This window comes from Herpailurus yagouaroundi, unplaced genomic scaffold (genome assembly GCF_014898765.1).
Source record: "Herpailurus yagouaroundi ecotype Mexico unplaced genomic scaffold, PumYag 140, whole genome shotgun sequence".
Taxonomy (NCBI): Eukaryota; Metazoa; Chordata; class Mammalia; order Carnivora; family Felidae; genus Herpailurus; species Herpailurus yagouaroundi.
In genome coordinates this window covers 46,424,225-46,441,213 of record NW_024412395.1, presented here as the reverse complement: position 1 = coordinate 46,441,213, position 16,989 = coordinate 46,424,225, and the positions used below count along the sequence as shown (strand labels likewise).

Sequence of the window (16,989 nt, the reverse complement as noted above, 5' to 3'; positions counted from 1 at the left end):
GAAATGCTGTTACTGTAACTAAAATAATGGAGGCTAAATTATTTGGGGTTATATTAGTTATTTAATAAAAAGCAAAACCCTATTTAGAGCTTAGCTTCCCTTTTATTACATTGTTTTTATGGCAGTAGACAATAATGACGTGTTTTCCAAAGGAAATGCACCCTCAATTTTAAAGGATTCATTTTAGAAGCAAATAAAATAAATATAAGTCCCATTCTTGGTAATAAAAATCCAGCTTCTTGGCACTGATGTTGCTATTAGAGAAAAGAGGTATCTGCAGTAATTGGGCCCTATGGGTTTCTACTTGCAGCAGTACAAAGAGAAAAGATGAAGCAGCTGGGGCCTGTGGCCAGAGTAACCAGCCCAACAAGCATTGTGTACAGCTTAAAGTAGAAGGAAGCAAGCAAGCCAATTACCCAGTGAGAGCCAATGTGGAGAGATACAGTCATCAGGGTGAGCAAGGCATAGTCAGAGCTGCCAAAGACCTCCTGAGCTAGAGAGAATTTCTCTTTAAGGTATAGGAATACATTTCATGAGTCCAAACTGATTATGAAGTAGAAATTCAGAAGACGTATAAGCATTCTTTTGTTTAGTTTTCAGCTTTCTTGCATCATTTCAGAGGTTTCTATTCTGGTAGGAAAATTTAGATACTTTTCCAATTTGAATTGCCAGTGAAAATCATCAACACCTTCTGTCATTTTCTTTAGCAAACTCCAGAATGCCCTGGCGTCAGTTGTGTCATTATCAAAGGATAGTGCTGCCCTGCCTTTATAAATAAGGCTGTATTTTATTGTCCCTTGAAGAGAGACAGACAGAATCCCAAGCAGGCTCTATGCTATCAGCGCAGAGCCCAACATGGGGCTTAAACTCACTAACCGTGAGATCACAACCCGAGTCAAAAATCAAGAGTCGGACACTTAACCAACTGAGCCATCTAGGTGCTTCTTATTCTCCCTTAACGAACAGTTATGATATTTACATCCTGTCAAGCAGTTCCAAAAATTATTCCAAAGCCAGTGGTGTATATCTCACACAAGGCTATATTAAATAGATCAAAGAAGCTGGACGAATTTACAGGGAATAGAGCAGGTGGAACCACTCTGTAATTCTACTGATGGTCTTGGGTCCTAACAACACCTCTAGCAAGACTGAGCTTTCAAATATTAAGAAAGTAACTGTTGGGGCTCCTGGGTGGCTCAGTCGGTTAAGCGTCCAACTTCAGCTCAGGTCACGATCTCGTGGTCCATGAGTTTGAGCCCCGCATCGAGCTCTGGGCTGATGGCTCAGAGCCTGGAGCCTGCTTCCGATTCTGTGTCTCCCTCTCTCTTGGCCCCTCCCCTGTTCATGCTCTGTCTCTCTCTGTCTCAAAAAAAAAAAATAAATAAATAAACGTTAAAAAAAAAAAAAAGAAAGTAACTGTTATCTAGACAAGATACCCAAGTGGACTTCTTCCAGTACAAACATCAGCTATATAGTTTTCCCACTAATTGCTACTTTCTCAACTCTTAAGAATTATAACATAAACAGAACACCCATTGCTTTAGACTGCCCAGCAAGTTAGGTTTGGAAAGAGTCCCAAAATGCTGACTGATGACAGCTTCTTAGCAGCAGCTGGTGGCGGTTTTCATCCTGATAGTACTCTCAACACTCCAGATGAACACTCTCAAGTTCCAGATGAATTGGCATTCCCCGTTTGTTCCTGTAAAGAGAAGAGACTGTACATATACACATCCCCATACCCACATACATATATTTATATCTTAATTACTTTTTCATTGTTTTCAATTTTTTTTCAAAGAAACCAAAGGGTAATAATTATAAACACAGACTGGGTTCTACAGTATTTTTCATAACTTAAAAACATTGTCAGTTTCAGGTGTTATGATACAGCCTAAGGAATCCATAATTCATTCAATTCTTGCCAAATGAAAACTAATTCTTTATATCTGTGTACCTTGGTAGGTACTTATTTTTATGCAGGTTCTATGAATGACAAAATTACAATGTCCTTATATTTTGTATTAGAATACAATGTGGGGGGGGCGCGCCTGGGTGGCTCAGTTGGTTATGCATCCAACTCTTGCTTTCGGCTCAGGTCATGATCTCATGGTTTGTGAGATCGAGCCCTGCCTTGGGCTCTGTGCTGAGTGTGGAACCTGCTTGGTATTCTCTCTCTCCCTCTCCCTTTGCCCCTCCATAGCTCATGCTCAGTCTCTCTCCCTCCGAATAAATATATAAACATTAGAAAAGAAAAAGAATACAATTTGGCGCTCTTTTCTCATTCTTTATCTCTGACTGTAGATGTACTTTCCATGAAGTGTGGTCCCTCTTTTTTTTTTTTTTCAACGTTTACTTATTTTTGGGACAGAGAGAGACAGAGCATGAACGGGCGAGGGGCAGAGTGAGAGGGAGACACAGAATCGGAAACAGGCTCCAGGCTCTGAGCCATCAGCCCAGAGCCCGACGCGGGGCTCGAACTCACGGACCGCGAGATCGTGACCTGGCTGAAGTCGGACGCTTAACCGACTGCGCCACCCAGGCGCCCCAATGTGTGGTCCCTCTTAATCTCCAAATTTTCAGATACTGCCTGAATAGTCTCATTTCATTTCTCTGCACTTCTGTTTTTGTAAAAAATAATAAAAAAAAAGTTATAGTTTTGGAATCATAGTCGTAATATTTCTGGTATAAGGATGGTACTTAGTGTAATAGTAATTTTAGTAAATGATAATATTGAGAAAATATTTCTTCTAAAACTGTTTTAAGGTATAATCTGTTTTTACATCATCCAGCTTCAAAATCAGTTTTCTGTGATTTTTCCTTGGAGAAAATCTGCTAAAATCATGTGTCAAACCACAGGTGATAGGTGTATAGGGTTTCATTATACTATTCTTTCTACTTTTCTGTATATTTACAAATTTCCATTATAACTGTTTCAAATATAGCAAAACATATTTTAAGGAAAGCTTGCTTTTAATTCTAAACCAATATCATATTTGCTATTGAGTGTGTTTTTAAAAGTTGTGTTTTATGGCTTAAGAGAATGTCATTTGTGGTGCGTCTGGGTGGCTCAGTCGGTTAGGCGTCTGACTTCTGCTCAGGTCATGATCTCATGGTTTGTGGGTTCAAGCCCCACCTGGGGCTCTGTGCTAACAGCTCAGAGCCTGGAGCCTGCTTCGGATTCTGTGTCTCCCTCTCTCTCTGCCCCTCCCCCACTCATGTTCTGTCTCTCTCAAAAATAAATAAATGTTAAAAAAAATTTTTTAAAGAGAGTATCATTTGTTATGTAATTATATTTGTTATATCTTAGTAATATGTGTTATATTTTGTTTACTATATAATTCACATTTAGTATAATTTAAAAACTCTATAGTGCCTAAAATGCATTAAATTTTAACATTATTTCATGTGTTAGTGTCTAGTGCATATTTAGCCTCAAGGGGAAAGTATCTTTTCTTTTAAGTCAATAACTCTTGGTATTTTTATAATAGACAACACTACTGCCCATAATTTTCAATCTGACATGCCCCCTCAGGTTGGACTTACCCATAAGCTAATGTGGGGGAGGGTGAATGAGTCATAGTCATTTAGTTCTGTCAATTTTCTAGAGTAATTAACGTGTTTGGTTTTACTTGAAAGAGAATTTAGAAATGTTATTTCATGTTAAGTGCCCTCGGGTGATAGTTATCTTTTTTTATTAAGGGGCACCTACTTTCATACACAATGAAAAAAGAGGAAAGATAATATCCCCTACACACTTCCCAATAGTCCCCTCTTGTACACAAATGACAAATAGACCTCTCATATTTGAACAGCATAGTAGGTACTCAGTAATTTGAGATAATGAGTATAAGGAAATATGATGTGACTGAAAACATGGGATGTTTCAAGAGTTTGCCAGAAATTGACCTTGCCATCTGCTTTATTTTCGAAATTATTTTCTGATCATGTTTTTCTTAGTCTGATATACTATTATGTTATTTTACTATTCTCATTTGTAAATACATTATCAGAAAGGGGAAAACCTATTCCTAAGTCTCCCTTGGATTATTTTTCTTTCCTTTGTTTGATTCAACTAAACCTATTAAACTTTTAATATGTACAATGACAAATATATTTTGTAAATGTTTTTTTAAAACCTGTCCAAGGAATGCTCCGTTCAGTAACATATTGTTATTTCTTGTTTTCAATATGCAGGGTGTGCTCTGTGCAGCTCCACTAATTTTTATCATTCCATCAGCATGCTATCTGAAACTCTCTGAAGAACCGAGGACACACTCAGATAAGATTATGGCCTGTGTCATGCTTCCTGTCGGTGCTGTGGTGATGGTTGTTGGGTTCGTCATGGCCATCACAAATCCTCAAGATTGCACCCACGGGCAGGAAATGTTCTACTGCTTTCCTGACAATTTCTCCCTCACAAACATCTCAGGTTCTCATTTTCAACTGACAACACAACCTTCCATTTTAAATATCAGTATCTTTCAATGAGCTGACTACTTTAAAAAGTATGTATGTTTTCATAGACTTCTAAACTGTAACATTCACACGTTTTTAGTCCGTGTATTACAAAATTATCATTTTGGTATTTATCAAGATTTGGTTTTCTTTAGTCTTTAGAACAATATAAAAGATAAAGAAGAAAAGAAAATTGTATTTTATTATTTTATTTTAAACAAAATAAAAAAAATTTAATGACTCTGCTGCACTAATCTTAATTGCAGGAGGAAAAGTAAAGGCCTTGGCACTTGCTGCCATCCTCTTGAAGCATCATTCTTGTATTTGATAGGGGAGCCAACATATTGCATTCCAAAATAAGTAGATGATTGTGGGTTGGAATTTTGCATACATATCCTTTACAAGAAAAAATTGTTGTGTGTTTTAAAGTTTACGGAATCGAAGAGAAAGGAAAGTGAAAACTACTGAAGGGAACAGATATCCCAAGAGCAAAGTGAACGTTTCCATTATAATTTCAACAGCATCCCTTGTTTAGAAGGGAGTGAATCCCTGGAGAAGTGAGTAAAGTTCTTCCTGTGTTAAGAAGCATGAATAATAGACTGTACAGAGCAAGATGTGTGAGGAATAAACATTACCTATCAAGTTTGGATCCTGTGGGAATACAATGGTAGTACCATTAAATAGATTATAAAACGGGGCGGGGGGGAATCCACAAGTTTCTCTGAGGCACAAGCCCAAGAGATGGGTTATGTGTCAGCTTTGGACCCGTTGATTTCAAGTACTGGTGAGAGTATACAACTGGAAGCTGAAATCGGAGACTAGACCCTTGCGAGAAGAATCGGGGCTACGGAAGAGGTTTTCTTACTCCTCAGTGATCCTCAGGGAGATTGTCAGGAGTGCTTGTTGACTGGATTTTCCTGACTAGACACTGAAATGGAGTTTGGCATGCAGGGTATTTACTAAGGATCATCACTAACAGGAGAGAGGAGGAATGCAGCATCGGGAGGGCAAGATGGAACTGTAGCACAGGCCAACAAAGCCTCAGCCAAGTCCATGGGGAAACTAGAGCATCTGTGGCCCTTCAAGACTTGTCCCTGTTCAGGTGAAATAGCCAAGTTGTAATACCACTGCCTCCATCGGTCCTTGAATGTGGGCACTCGTGGAGGACGAGCCCGTGGACTGGGAAGCACTTGGCAGCTGAACAAACCCTACAGGAACTGAGAGTTGGGTGCTGTCTTTTGGTGGCTGGGGCATCACATGCTTCCTTGTAGGGGAACTGGTAGGCACAGCTGTGTCCTCCACAGCTGCCCTCAGTTTTTAATGAGGATTTAAAAATATCTTTTCATGAGGATTTCGTATCTTCAAATCTATGACAATCTTTTAAAAGTAGTCAAACAAAATTTGGCCACCCTACACCAAATCGCCCCAAATTTTATTTCTCACTTTTTAATTTGTATTTCAAGTGGACAATACATGGCACTTTATTAACCATTGCCAAACAGAAAATACCACAAGCAGAGTTAATACCCGATGTGTTTGTACAAATCACAGTCAAAAAACAAAAAAGAACAAAACACAAAACAAAACAAAAACCCACAGGAAGTATATAACGGATAGTTTCACAGTAGTTTGAATAAAGAGGTGAGAGCTGAGTCATCATGGGATTCAGACTAAGACCTGTGGATAGCAAAGAAAGCTGTACCTTAGGCAAAACCGTGCTCAGGCTTGGAGTATGATTTTTGCTTCAATAAAACATTACCCATGCCCCTCAATTAGTTTAAATGCTATGGGCTGTATAGCTTTTCTGTAGTTGACTTGTAGATTTGTGTTTCATAGTTGTTTAAGAATCATAAGGTTAAGTGGTATGTGCCTATTTTTAGATTGATACATGTTTTGGTAAAAAAATAAAATAAAATAAAAATACTTTGATTCCATACTGAGGGAATGTAAACAATTTTTACAACAGTCTATCTCTGCATTACTCAAGACTGAGAAACACTGACCTACATAGTTTTTAGATAAAGTCAGAAGAGATGAGATTCCAAGAGTGTACAAAGAGAAACACATCAAGGATAATGTAATTTAGCACTTAACCATCTATTATCTTGTAGTTTGGGTATTGCTTCAGATACCAAAAGTTAAATTAACCTTGATTCTTCAAGTAGGTTACAAAAAAACCCAAAAACAAAAAACCCTCCTGGTAGGAACTGAGTATCGCATTAATGCCTAATCAATACTTTTCCTGTTTTGTTTTGTTTTTGTTTTTGTTTTATTTTTATTCCTAATCAAATGTAGAACAAAACTGCCCTGATCCCAGTTATAGCTACATCTTTCTTTTTTTTTTAATGTTTTTTTTTTCCATTTATTTTTGAGAGAGAGACAGAGACAGATGATGAGCAGGGGAGGCCAGAGGGAGACGGAGAAACAGAATCTGAAGCAGGCTCCAGGCTCTGAGCTATCAGCACAGAGCCCGACGCCGGGCTTGAACTTGTGAACCGTGAGACCATAACCTGAGCCAAAATCGGCCACTTAACCATCTGAACCACCCAGGCGCCCCACTACATCTTTCAAATTATGATAGAAAAAATCTTTGAAACACATCTATTTTTTATTGCAATTATTTTTTGCAATTATTATATTGCAATATATATGCAATATATATGCAATATATTATATTGCAATTATAAATAAATTTATTTGAAATTATTTATTGCAATTATTTTTTATTGCAAATATTCTATTTGCAAGAATACTTATCTGTTTCTTTAGTTTGCTACCATGCAAAACTTTGAGAACTTACCCCCTTCTATTTTCTACCTCAATTTAATGAGAGATTTCTACTTAAACTCATTCCCTCCTTGCTACTTGTTGCCCCTAATACAGCAACTTGAGGACTTTAAACCAATTTCTCAGGTTATCACTATAATTGGAATTATAAAGTGTTTCTTCATTTAAGAAATAAAGGGAATAGTATATTGACACACTAATGTAAACATCTAGTAATACATTTCCTTTAAGAGTACAGATTGGATGGCACCTGTGTAATTTGTGAATTGGGTCCTTGTCCATGTTACAATTTATAATAGGATCTTTCATCTCAAGCTAACTTGAACCATCTTCAAGTATCAGCAGGGAGACCTCCTTGCCTCTGTCTCCAATGGTGTCAAGCTGTAATGGTTGCCTCTTGTCTTTCCTAAAAGGACCCTGAAATCCAGGTTATGCAACTAAGAAAATCCCCACTAGTCCTCTGCTGAAGACATACTGCTTACATCAGTTTAATTAAAGATTAATTTATTGGACAGAAGCAGTCCTGTTTCTGGTGTATCTGCTGCCCATCTTCTCAGGAAAGCAGTATTAGTCTGGTTTGGGTTCAGTTTTGTTTTGTTTTTTGTTTTGTTTTGTTTTTTTAGCTGAGCTGGCCACTGACAGGTAACCCAAGAGTGGCTCTAGCATGGGCCAGCCAGTGATCTTGGGGTGGGGTGCTCATAAATACTAACTGTGGTAAGGGCAATAATTAGCTACACCAATCAGATAAGCTTCTTTAGGAATTTATACTAATTCTGAAAAGTGTATAAAGAATTTGCCCCGATGACAGAGCAAACATGCAGAATGGATGAGAGACACCATGAGTTAGGGAACCACATAGACTGGGACAGAGAAAAGAGCATATTCTCTGGAAGAGTGGTTCTCAAACTTTAACATGTGTCTGAATCCCTTGGAGGACTAATTGAAACACAGATTGCCGGGACCCACCTTCAGAGTTTCTGGTTCAGTGCTCTGGGGTGAGGCCTGAGAATGTGCATTTCTGAAAAGTTCCCAGGTGGTGCTGCTGCTGTTGGTTCAAAGACCACATTTGAATATTGTTGGAGGTTGGACATAAGAGAGATGCTAGATGGTACCATCTGTTTAGAGGCTGGGCAAAATACAAGCAAGAAGTAGAAATGCTGTGCTGGAGCTCAGGGAGAAAACTGAGGCTAGAGACAGAGGGAGGAAAGCTACTGGCACATATTAAATGTCCTTATCCTTTGTTTCTTTGAAAAATCATTTAGAGAAGCTTACAGAGGGAAGAGGAGAAACCAAGACTGTAAGATTAGTGAACAGTAATGGCAAGAGAGGGGAGGAGAGTTAACAACAAAGAAGAAAACAGAGATTACAGTCTAAAGTCAACACAGCTGCAGTGGTTAAGCTGAAAGCCTGGTGTGGAGCCTACAGGCATTCAGAGAAGGTTGCCTGAGCTTCATAGGAAGAAAAGAAGGAAGGAAATATTCCAGTTCCTTGAAAGTACACCAAGTTTTCCTAGGACTAAACTCTCAGTGGAATGTCTTACTTGGAAAATTACATAGGGAACACGAGTATAACTGGGCTGGACTCATAACATCATGCAGATAAAGAATTCCTGTAGTAGTGTTGTATAGGACACTTTTAATAATCATTCCACTAATGTTTGCTCATCCACAGTAAAGATTATAGGTAAATTTAGTTTTGGAGTTTTTATTATATTATTCATTTATAAAAATATGCTAAGTGCTCTATGAAAACACACACACACACACACACACACACACACACACACAGAGATTTAGTCTGTCCGTTTCTAACTTCCACCTGATTCTGGATTCTGATCCTTATCAACTCACACTAGACTAATGCCACAGCCTCTTAAGTATTTGCCTGTGGTTTCTTTTCCATTCAAGGTGATCACTCTGAGAATCATCGTATGAAACTGACATTATTAAACTGATGTTTAATAACACCGCTTGCTCAAAATCTTTCCATGAAACTCTTGTGCTTATAAAGTACAAACTCCAAACTCCAGCCTGTATTCAAAACTTTCATAATATGGCCTCAACATGGCATTCTGGTCTTTTGTTCCACGAACCACAGGAAGGGACTCTTTAGTCTAACATAACTAACACATTCCTTTAACTAAAATTGCTCTTTGCCACATTTGCCCCTAAATTCTTGGCATTCTCTCACCTGAATATTCAACCCCTCCCTCTCATCAAAATTCTGTCAATTCTTTGATCTTCTCCCTGTTCTATACCTGACAACTTTAGCTGCAAATCAGTTCTTCCTCCTTTGGAATTCTGTGATTCTTATACTTATGTTGCATGAGGAAAGCCCCTCTCTTTGTCTAACCAGACTGAAAGCTCATTGAGGACCAACAGTGTGCTTTAAAGCTTCTTTTTATTCTTCATATCTCATGGCAAGGAGACTTGAATATAGTAAACACAAGTATTTGAAGTGAGATTGATGGTGTAAAAGGGAAAATGGTTAATTATACCATACGTATTATTTTATTGAATTTTTTCCAGCTATAATGATTGTCATATAAAGTAAAGTAGCATTTTAATGTGATGTAGTCATTCATCTACCAAGCTGGTTTAAATAATTGAGTTGGGTTTCTTGTTTTGCTTTATTATGCACAGAACCTACAGAGAAATTATTTGGGATAGTCATAAAAGGACTCTTCAAGTAAATACCAATCAGCACATCTTTTCACTCGTTTTTGACAGCTAACTAAACATTTACTTATATCTTTCTTAATTATAAGCTCTTTAAGACCTAAGACCATGTCACATTTAGTTTTCTTTTTTTGCCAGTGTATGCTCATTTTTTACTCATGCCTGATAAATATTTAATGATTTGAATTTATCTAATTTATACATATCTACCTCCATTTTATAACCCATCAAGAAAACTTACATTAACCCCTTTATTTAATATTATTCCTAAATTTAATATTTAATATTATTCCTCATGGTGTCTCTCATCCATTCTGCATGTTTGCTCTGTCATCAGGGCAACAACAACTAAGTGTCAAAACTTTAAACCAAATATGTTTATGATTTAGGTACAATTATCACCTTGCCTAATCTCAGCAAATAGCTCAGTAATTGTATAGGGCACTGAAAACAAGAGGTGGTTTAGGAACACAGGCAAAATTTAAGAACACTTTGGGCAACTATCAGTTTTTTTAAGTTTGAAAGGCTTTGGAAATGTTTATATCCAAGACAGTGGCAGCTGTGTATTTATCATTTTTAAATTTTGTTTTGCCAGAGGACAAGGCCAATTCCAGAAAAACAAACCCAGCCCAGGCTTCTTAGAGTCAGGTCCCATTGCAAAACAACATTGTTCTTTAATCTTTACGTTCTGAAGGAGAAAAGAATAAAGCATACACACACACACACACACACACACACACACAAAGCAAAGAAAAATTACTTTATCCCAGAACAGCAGTCTTTGGAGGGCTTCTGACTTTTCTTACACCAGTTTGCATTCTTGTAAAGTCTTAAAGAGAATTTTCCAAGTTACAACTTTTAACTATTGTTCCTCCTTGTACAAAATGTAGATAAGCTGGAAGTTGAGTAATATGACCTTGGGTTTTATGTGCTCTGTGTCTCAGTGCATTTTAGAATGAATTAAGATTTATTTAAAAAGTTGTAAGAATAGACAAGGGAAGGAAATTACCTTTAAACGTTTGGAAAAATAGGGCTTAGAAAACCCTGGGTTTTATAGAAGGGGCTGCTTGATTGGATAAACACAATGGGAGAGTCTCTTTATTCTAGAAGACAATCTGACCTTTTAAAGCAGACATTTCCTTATGTATATGTACCATGTGATTTATATTCTGAATTGCATTTCTGGTGACTTTGCTCTCCATAAAAAGAGAAGCCCAGAAGACTTCTGCCTTGCATAAAATTCAAATGTGGGTTCATGGCTTTAAATAGGAGCTGTCTATCCAAATGGGTAACAGAAGGTTGACCACTATGGTTTCCCAACAAAGTTAACCCACGTGGCTTAAAGTTGTTCCCCCTGAAGGCCTCTACTTTGTGTCTTCAGCCATTGTAATTTTTCACCTCAACACCAGTACTATTCTCCAAACAACAGCTGTGTGTCTGCCCACTTCCTTTACACTCTGGATAAATCTGGCCTTTCAGAATTACATTAGAGCAGGCCTAGCAGTAGTGGGTGGATAATCATCTGCTTTATAAGTGAGGAAAATCTGAAAAGTTTCTCTATTCATTTTCTCAAATATCTTCTATGAAATGATACCAAGGCATCTGACATATTGTTGATGGCTTTTCAGTGTTTAGAACAGTCATTCCTTAACACTGGGGATAAGTGAAAGATCCAGAATAACAATTAGGAAGAGTAGCTCTAAACTTTAAGGGTAGCTCATGAGAATGCTGCCCTCCACACTTCTCTCCACCTCCCTAAATTCCAGCAGAACTTCAGATTTTTCCCAAATGCCTCCTCTTCTGAAAAGTCTTCCCAGTCTTCTCCAGCAGACCATAGCTTTTCTTCTTCTGCAAAACTAAGGGTATATATCTGATGGTTAATAGAAGGAACAATCCAGTGTAAATTAGAACTTTCTAATAATTAAGAGTTCACTAATGTTGGCACGGGCTACTCTGGGACTTGGTGAGCCTTCTGTGACTGAGACAACTTGGAGGCTGGAAAAACAATTGCCTGTAATGTCACAGGGGCAGTTCACTGCTGAATAAAAACTGAACTTGATGATCTTCTCGTCAAGGTGTCCTCTAATGCTGAGCCTCTAGGTACTGCCTTGTGTTCTCTGATGAAATAAAATACAGAGCTGTTCTTGAAATTTTTCATTATTTATTTTTGCAACTCGTTTAATTTTTTTCTGATAAGTATTAAACAGATTAAGAGTGGCAATCTTTTGATTCCTTTTCAGTGCTTAGACCACCTTGTACAAAATAATTGTTAAAAAAAAAAACCTTACAAATTGAACCATGAGAGCTAGTTTTGAAGGGAGGACAACCTGGACACAATAAACCAGATATGGAACAGCACCTAAGCACCACATTTCTAGGGATCAGGTCCCACTGAAGTATGGGAGCTCACAGGAAGTTAGAGCAATTCGTCAGCAACTTCACTTATTCTACCATTAGGTCAATGTAGAGATTATTGCTGCCATTGCTGACCAGCATGCAAAAACCGTTCTCATTCTCTTCCTTCTTGTCACCATTCCCGATTTTCCACTTACAAGAAAGATATTTGCAGGAAACACTACACAGAATGCTTAATAATTGTGGCAAATAGATCCATAAGTTCTTTAATTGCTCCCCTTTGATTGGAGGAAGTTCCATAAAAGCGGAATAGAACCCAATCACAGACAAGATAAACACAAATGTACTAAGCCCATAATGGGGTTCACAGATGTGCAGTATCTACTGTTGATTAAGAACTAGGAGGTGGTTATACTGCTTTGCCCTGAGAAGTATGGTTTATGGATGAGCAGCATGGGCATTACATGGGAGCTCTTTGGAAATACAGCATTTCAGGCTCCACTTCAAACTGACTGAAGCAGCATCTGCATTGTAACAGTCCAAGGTTGTTCATGTCCAAGTTTGAGAAGCACTCATGTACCAGGCCTTGTCTTTTGGGAGGGGGGCTCATCAGAATCCACTAGGAAAATTAAAGAGAAAAACCCTGGAGAATCTGTTATGCCCAAACAAGGGCTTCCATTACTCACGAGAATTGTGGTAACACATTTCTTGGGGTTTGAGGAGGAAAAGTGACTGTAAATCATGATCCGTGGCTATAACACTAAAGCCCATTTCTGTGTATTGTGTTTTCTCCCAGTAATGCAATCAAAAATGAGGTTTTTTTCCCAACATTGTCTAAAATTGAAAGAAACTAGTCATACCTTTTCTTTAGATAAAAATTGCAATTTCTTTTTAACTATGATAGAAACAATATTACAAATGAAAAATTTTAAGGCATCCTGTTGACTTCTAGCTTGTGTGTAAAAAGCCCTAATGAATAAGTCAGAAAGTTTCTACCATGGGAATGTGCTTTGAATTTATGGTCATATCTGGCAGGTAGAGAGCAGAAAGGATTACCACTGCATTAAATATTTAAAGCCTGAGCATAGCAATTATATTTAAATGCATGCAGAGGATAACTTAAGAGATAAATGTATGAAAGTCACCAAAAATATCCCTTATGTCACTTCTAGATTAAATGTTTGATTAAACAAAATATTCACTATCTTAAGACACATTCTCCAATGAAGAACAGCTTAAAATACATTTTTCCTTAATAAAGATGAACCTGTATTTACTTTAACATTTTTTTTAACATTTTTAACGTTTTTATTTTTGAGAGAGAGAGAGACTGAGTGCGAGCAGGGGAGGGGCAAAGAGCGAGGGAGACACAGAATCCAAAGAAGGCTCCAGGCTCTGAGCTGTTAGCACAGAACCTGATGTGGGGCTTGAACTCATGAACTACAAGATCATGACCTGAGACAAAGTCAGATGCTTAACCGACTCCATCACCCAAGCACCCCACTTTGTTAACATTGAAAACTTAGGGAGGGGCACCTGGGTGGCCCAGTTGGTTAGTTGGCTGACTCTTGATTTCAGCTCACAGTTCATGGGATCTCACAGTTCATGGGATCAAGCCTGTGTCTGGCTCTGTGCTGACAGCGTGGATCCTGCTTAGGATGCTCTCTTTGACTCTCTGTCTGCCCCTCCCTCCCTAGTGCAGGAGTGCTCTCTCTCTTTTTCTCAAAATAAATTAAATAAATAAATAAATAAATAATGAAAAAAAGTATGCTCTATTTTGAAGCAAACAATAACTGAGTAATATAATTTAATTTAAATTCAGGGAGGGTCTGGTATTCAGAGAATGGAGAATATTTCTCATTCTAACTGCAAGAACTCTTTTTTTTTTTTTTAATTTTTTTTTCCACGTTTTTATTTATTTTTGGGACAGAGAGAGACTCAGAGCATGAACGGGGGAGGGGCAGAGAGAGAGGGAGACACAGAATCGGAAACAGGCTCCAGGCTCCGAGCCATCAGCCCAGAGCCTGATGCGGGGCTCGAACTCACGGACCGCGAGATCGTGACCTGGCTGAAGTCGGACGCTTAACCGACTGCGCCACCCAGGCGCCCCTAACTGCAAGAACTCTTGACTACAAGGGTGAGCCACAAAAAGCCCTTATCTAAGTGGCAGCCACCTGGGTTTCCTCAGTCATCAGCATGAGAAGGCAGAAGTCTGGGTCCAAAGTTAGAAGGATGAATCTCAACTTTGTCCTTACTCATGTAAGAAAGTGATTTAACCTTTTTTTTTTTTAAATAGGCCTCACACCCAGCGCAGAGCCCAATGCTGGGCTTGAACTCACATCCCTGATATCAAGATCTGAGCTAAGATCAAGAGTCAGATGCTTAACCAACTGAGTCACCTGGGTACTCCAATTTAACCTTTTTGACCCTCACTTTTCTTATCTATAAAATGAAGAAATCATTATATAGTAGGTTTCTGTGAGAATTGTTCTTAGGCTTATTGATAATGTGTATTACTATATGTACTATATTGCATTTACTTATTTTCTCTCATTGTGGTTTTTTATTTTATTGGATGAAATGATATCATGCCTTTATAAATAATGTATGAACTAACTTTAAAAATTTGGTATTTAACTTTTAATTTTGGTAATCATTATTTTACCAAACAAGTTTTTCATTCTGTATAGCCAAATATTTTGTTTTTAAGGTTTTTCAATAGTTTTCATAAAAGTCATTCTTCAGCTCAAGAAAGGTAATACTTTACAAAAATAATCTTCTAGATTTGAATTATAATGTGCTCATCTTTTAAAGTATTTTTGTTACAAAATTATAAAGCGCACGTTGTAAATAAAAATATTTTGGTTTTGCTAACATTTTGTTATATTATTGTTAATATTTGGTTTATTACCTTTCAGTCATTTCCTATGTAGATTGTGTTCAAAACTGGAACAATGCTATGTGACATAATAAGAAATATATATATTTCTTATATATATATTATATATATAAGTCACACACACACACACACACACATATATATATATATATGACATAATAAGAAATATATATTTGGTCTCTGCCTCCAGTTCCTGACACAGAGCTCCTAAAACACTCATATTTTCTTTGAAGTGATAGAGATGCTATGAGCATCTTTTGTTTTAATATTTGGTCTTTAGCCCAGATTCCTGGTCCAAAGGCTTTTAGACCCTTGGAATCTCTGGGGTGATAAGAGAATTCATATGCTAATGAATGATGGGGTAGCTAGTGGTTCCTAGATAGCTTTGGGGCACTCTTCCCCCAAATAGTTGTCTGTTCACCTGCAACTATTGTTGTAGGAGGGTTGTTCACCAGAAAGACCAAGGCCTAAGTAGAAGGTTGAACCTCTAGGGAGGAGAAATAGGCTGGACTTAATCACCAATGGCCAATGATTTAATCAATTATTCCTAAGTTATGGAACTTCCACAAAAACTCTAAACAACAAGATTCAAAGTGCTCCCTGGCTTGGCTAAACATGCCTGGAGAGGGTGTGGAAGCTCTGTGCTGTCCACCATCCTGAATACCTTGCCTACGCATCTCTTCCATTTGGCTGTTCCTGAGTTCTATCTTTTGTAATAAACCATTATTAGTGAGTAAACTGTTCCTGACATCTGTGAGCTATTCTAGCAAGTTATCTAATCTGAGGAGGGGATTATGGGAACCCCTGATCTATAACTGGTCAGTTAGCAATATGAGAGCTCTGGACGTGTGACTGGCATCTGAAGCGGGGGCAGTGTGTGGGGACTGAGCCCTTAATTTGGGAGATCTGATGCCATCTCCAGGTAGGTAGTGTCAGGATTGAATTGAATTGTAGCACATCCAGCAGGCATCAGAGAATTGGTTGGGGGAGGGGAGGACGGGGGGGAACCTCACACATTTGGTGACAGGGAAGTTTTGATGTCAGAGAAATAGGCTTTCCTTTATAAAGTTTGGTGTCGAATTTTTTTATATGTAATATTATGAGCATTTTCACTTGAGATTAAAAGTTTTCATGGTAGATATGATTTTTAACTGCTGCATAATATTCCACTTTATATATGTTCCATAATAATTCTCCTGTTGGTCTGTTTTTAAGATATTTCTCATTTTTATCATAAATAACATCAATGAACATTCTCAATGTGACTATTTATGCCATACTTCATTATATTCTTATGATAAATTCCTAGGAATAGAATTAAAAAATGGAAAAGCATAAACACATTTAAGGCACCTGTTTATTGCCACAAATCTAACACCTACATGAGCTATACTAATTCAAAATTTCACAAGTTTTTGTGAAGGTCTATTTGCCACACATTAACACTGAATATTACTCTTTAAACAAACTAGCCATCAGAGAGTAGCTCTTTTAAGTTTTAAATGTTTATTTATTTTTGAGAGACAGAGAGAGGGGGAAAGAGCAAGAGGGGCAGAGAGAGATGGGGACAGAGGATCTGAAGCAGGCTTTATGCAGACAGCACAGGCTCCAACTCACAAACCAAGAGACCAAGACCTGAGCCAAGCCGGACACTTAATAGACTGAGCCACCCAGGTGCCACAGAGAGAAGCTCTTCTAAATGACTTTAGAACACAGTATTTTGACTGTACATCCCTAGAAAGATGTACTTGACAAAGATGTACTTTACAGACCAAAAATATTTTTTAGCCCTACATTTTTATATAATCCTATTGA

The 16,989-nt window shown here is 37.8% G+C and overlaps 1 protein-coding gene and 1 long non-coding RNA gene across 4 annotated transcripts in view; one reads left to right on the top strand and one right to left on the bottom strand.

Annotated features, from left to right (window-relative positions):
* Positions 1-6,389, top strand: part of SLC38A11 (solute carrier family 38 member 11) — a 58,608-nt gene extending 52,219 nt beyond the window's left edge. For all 3 annotated transcript variants that reach the window (XM_040475240.1, XM_040475239.1, XM_040475241.1), the window contains one exon: positions 4,195-6,389. In XM_040475240.1, the coding sequence (XP_040331174.1) occupies positions 4,195-4,488 (294 nt within the window). In that variant the 3' untranslated portion in view covers positions 4,489-6,389. The remainder of the gene's footprint in view (positions 1-4,194) is intronic.
* Positions 6,390-11,528: 5,139 nt separating this feature from the next.
* The window catches only part of LOC121030634 (uncharacterized), a 29,447-nt gene continuing 23,986 nt past the window's right edge, over positions 11,529-16,989 (bottom strand). Inside the window, exon 5 of the long non-coding RNA XR_005790338.1 lies at positions 11,529-11,776. This is a non-coding gene — a long non-coding RNA (uncharacterized LOC121030634). The remainder of the gene's footprint in view (positions 11,777-16,989) is intronic.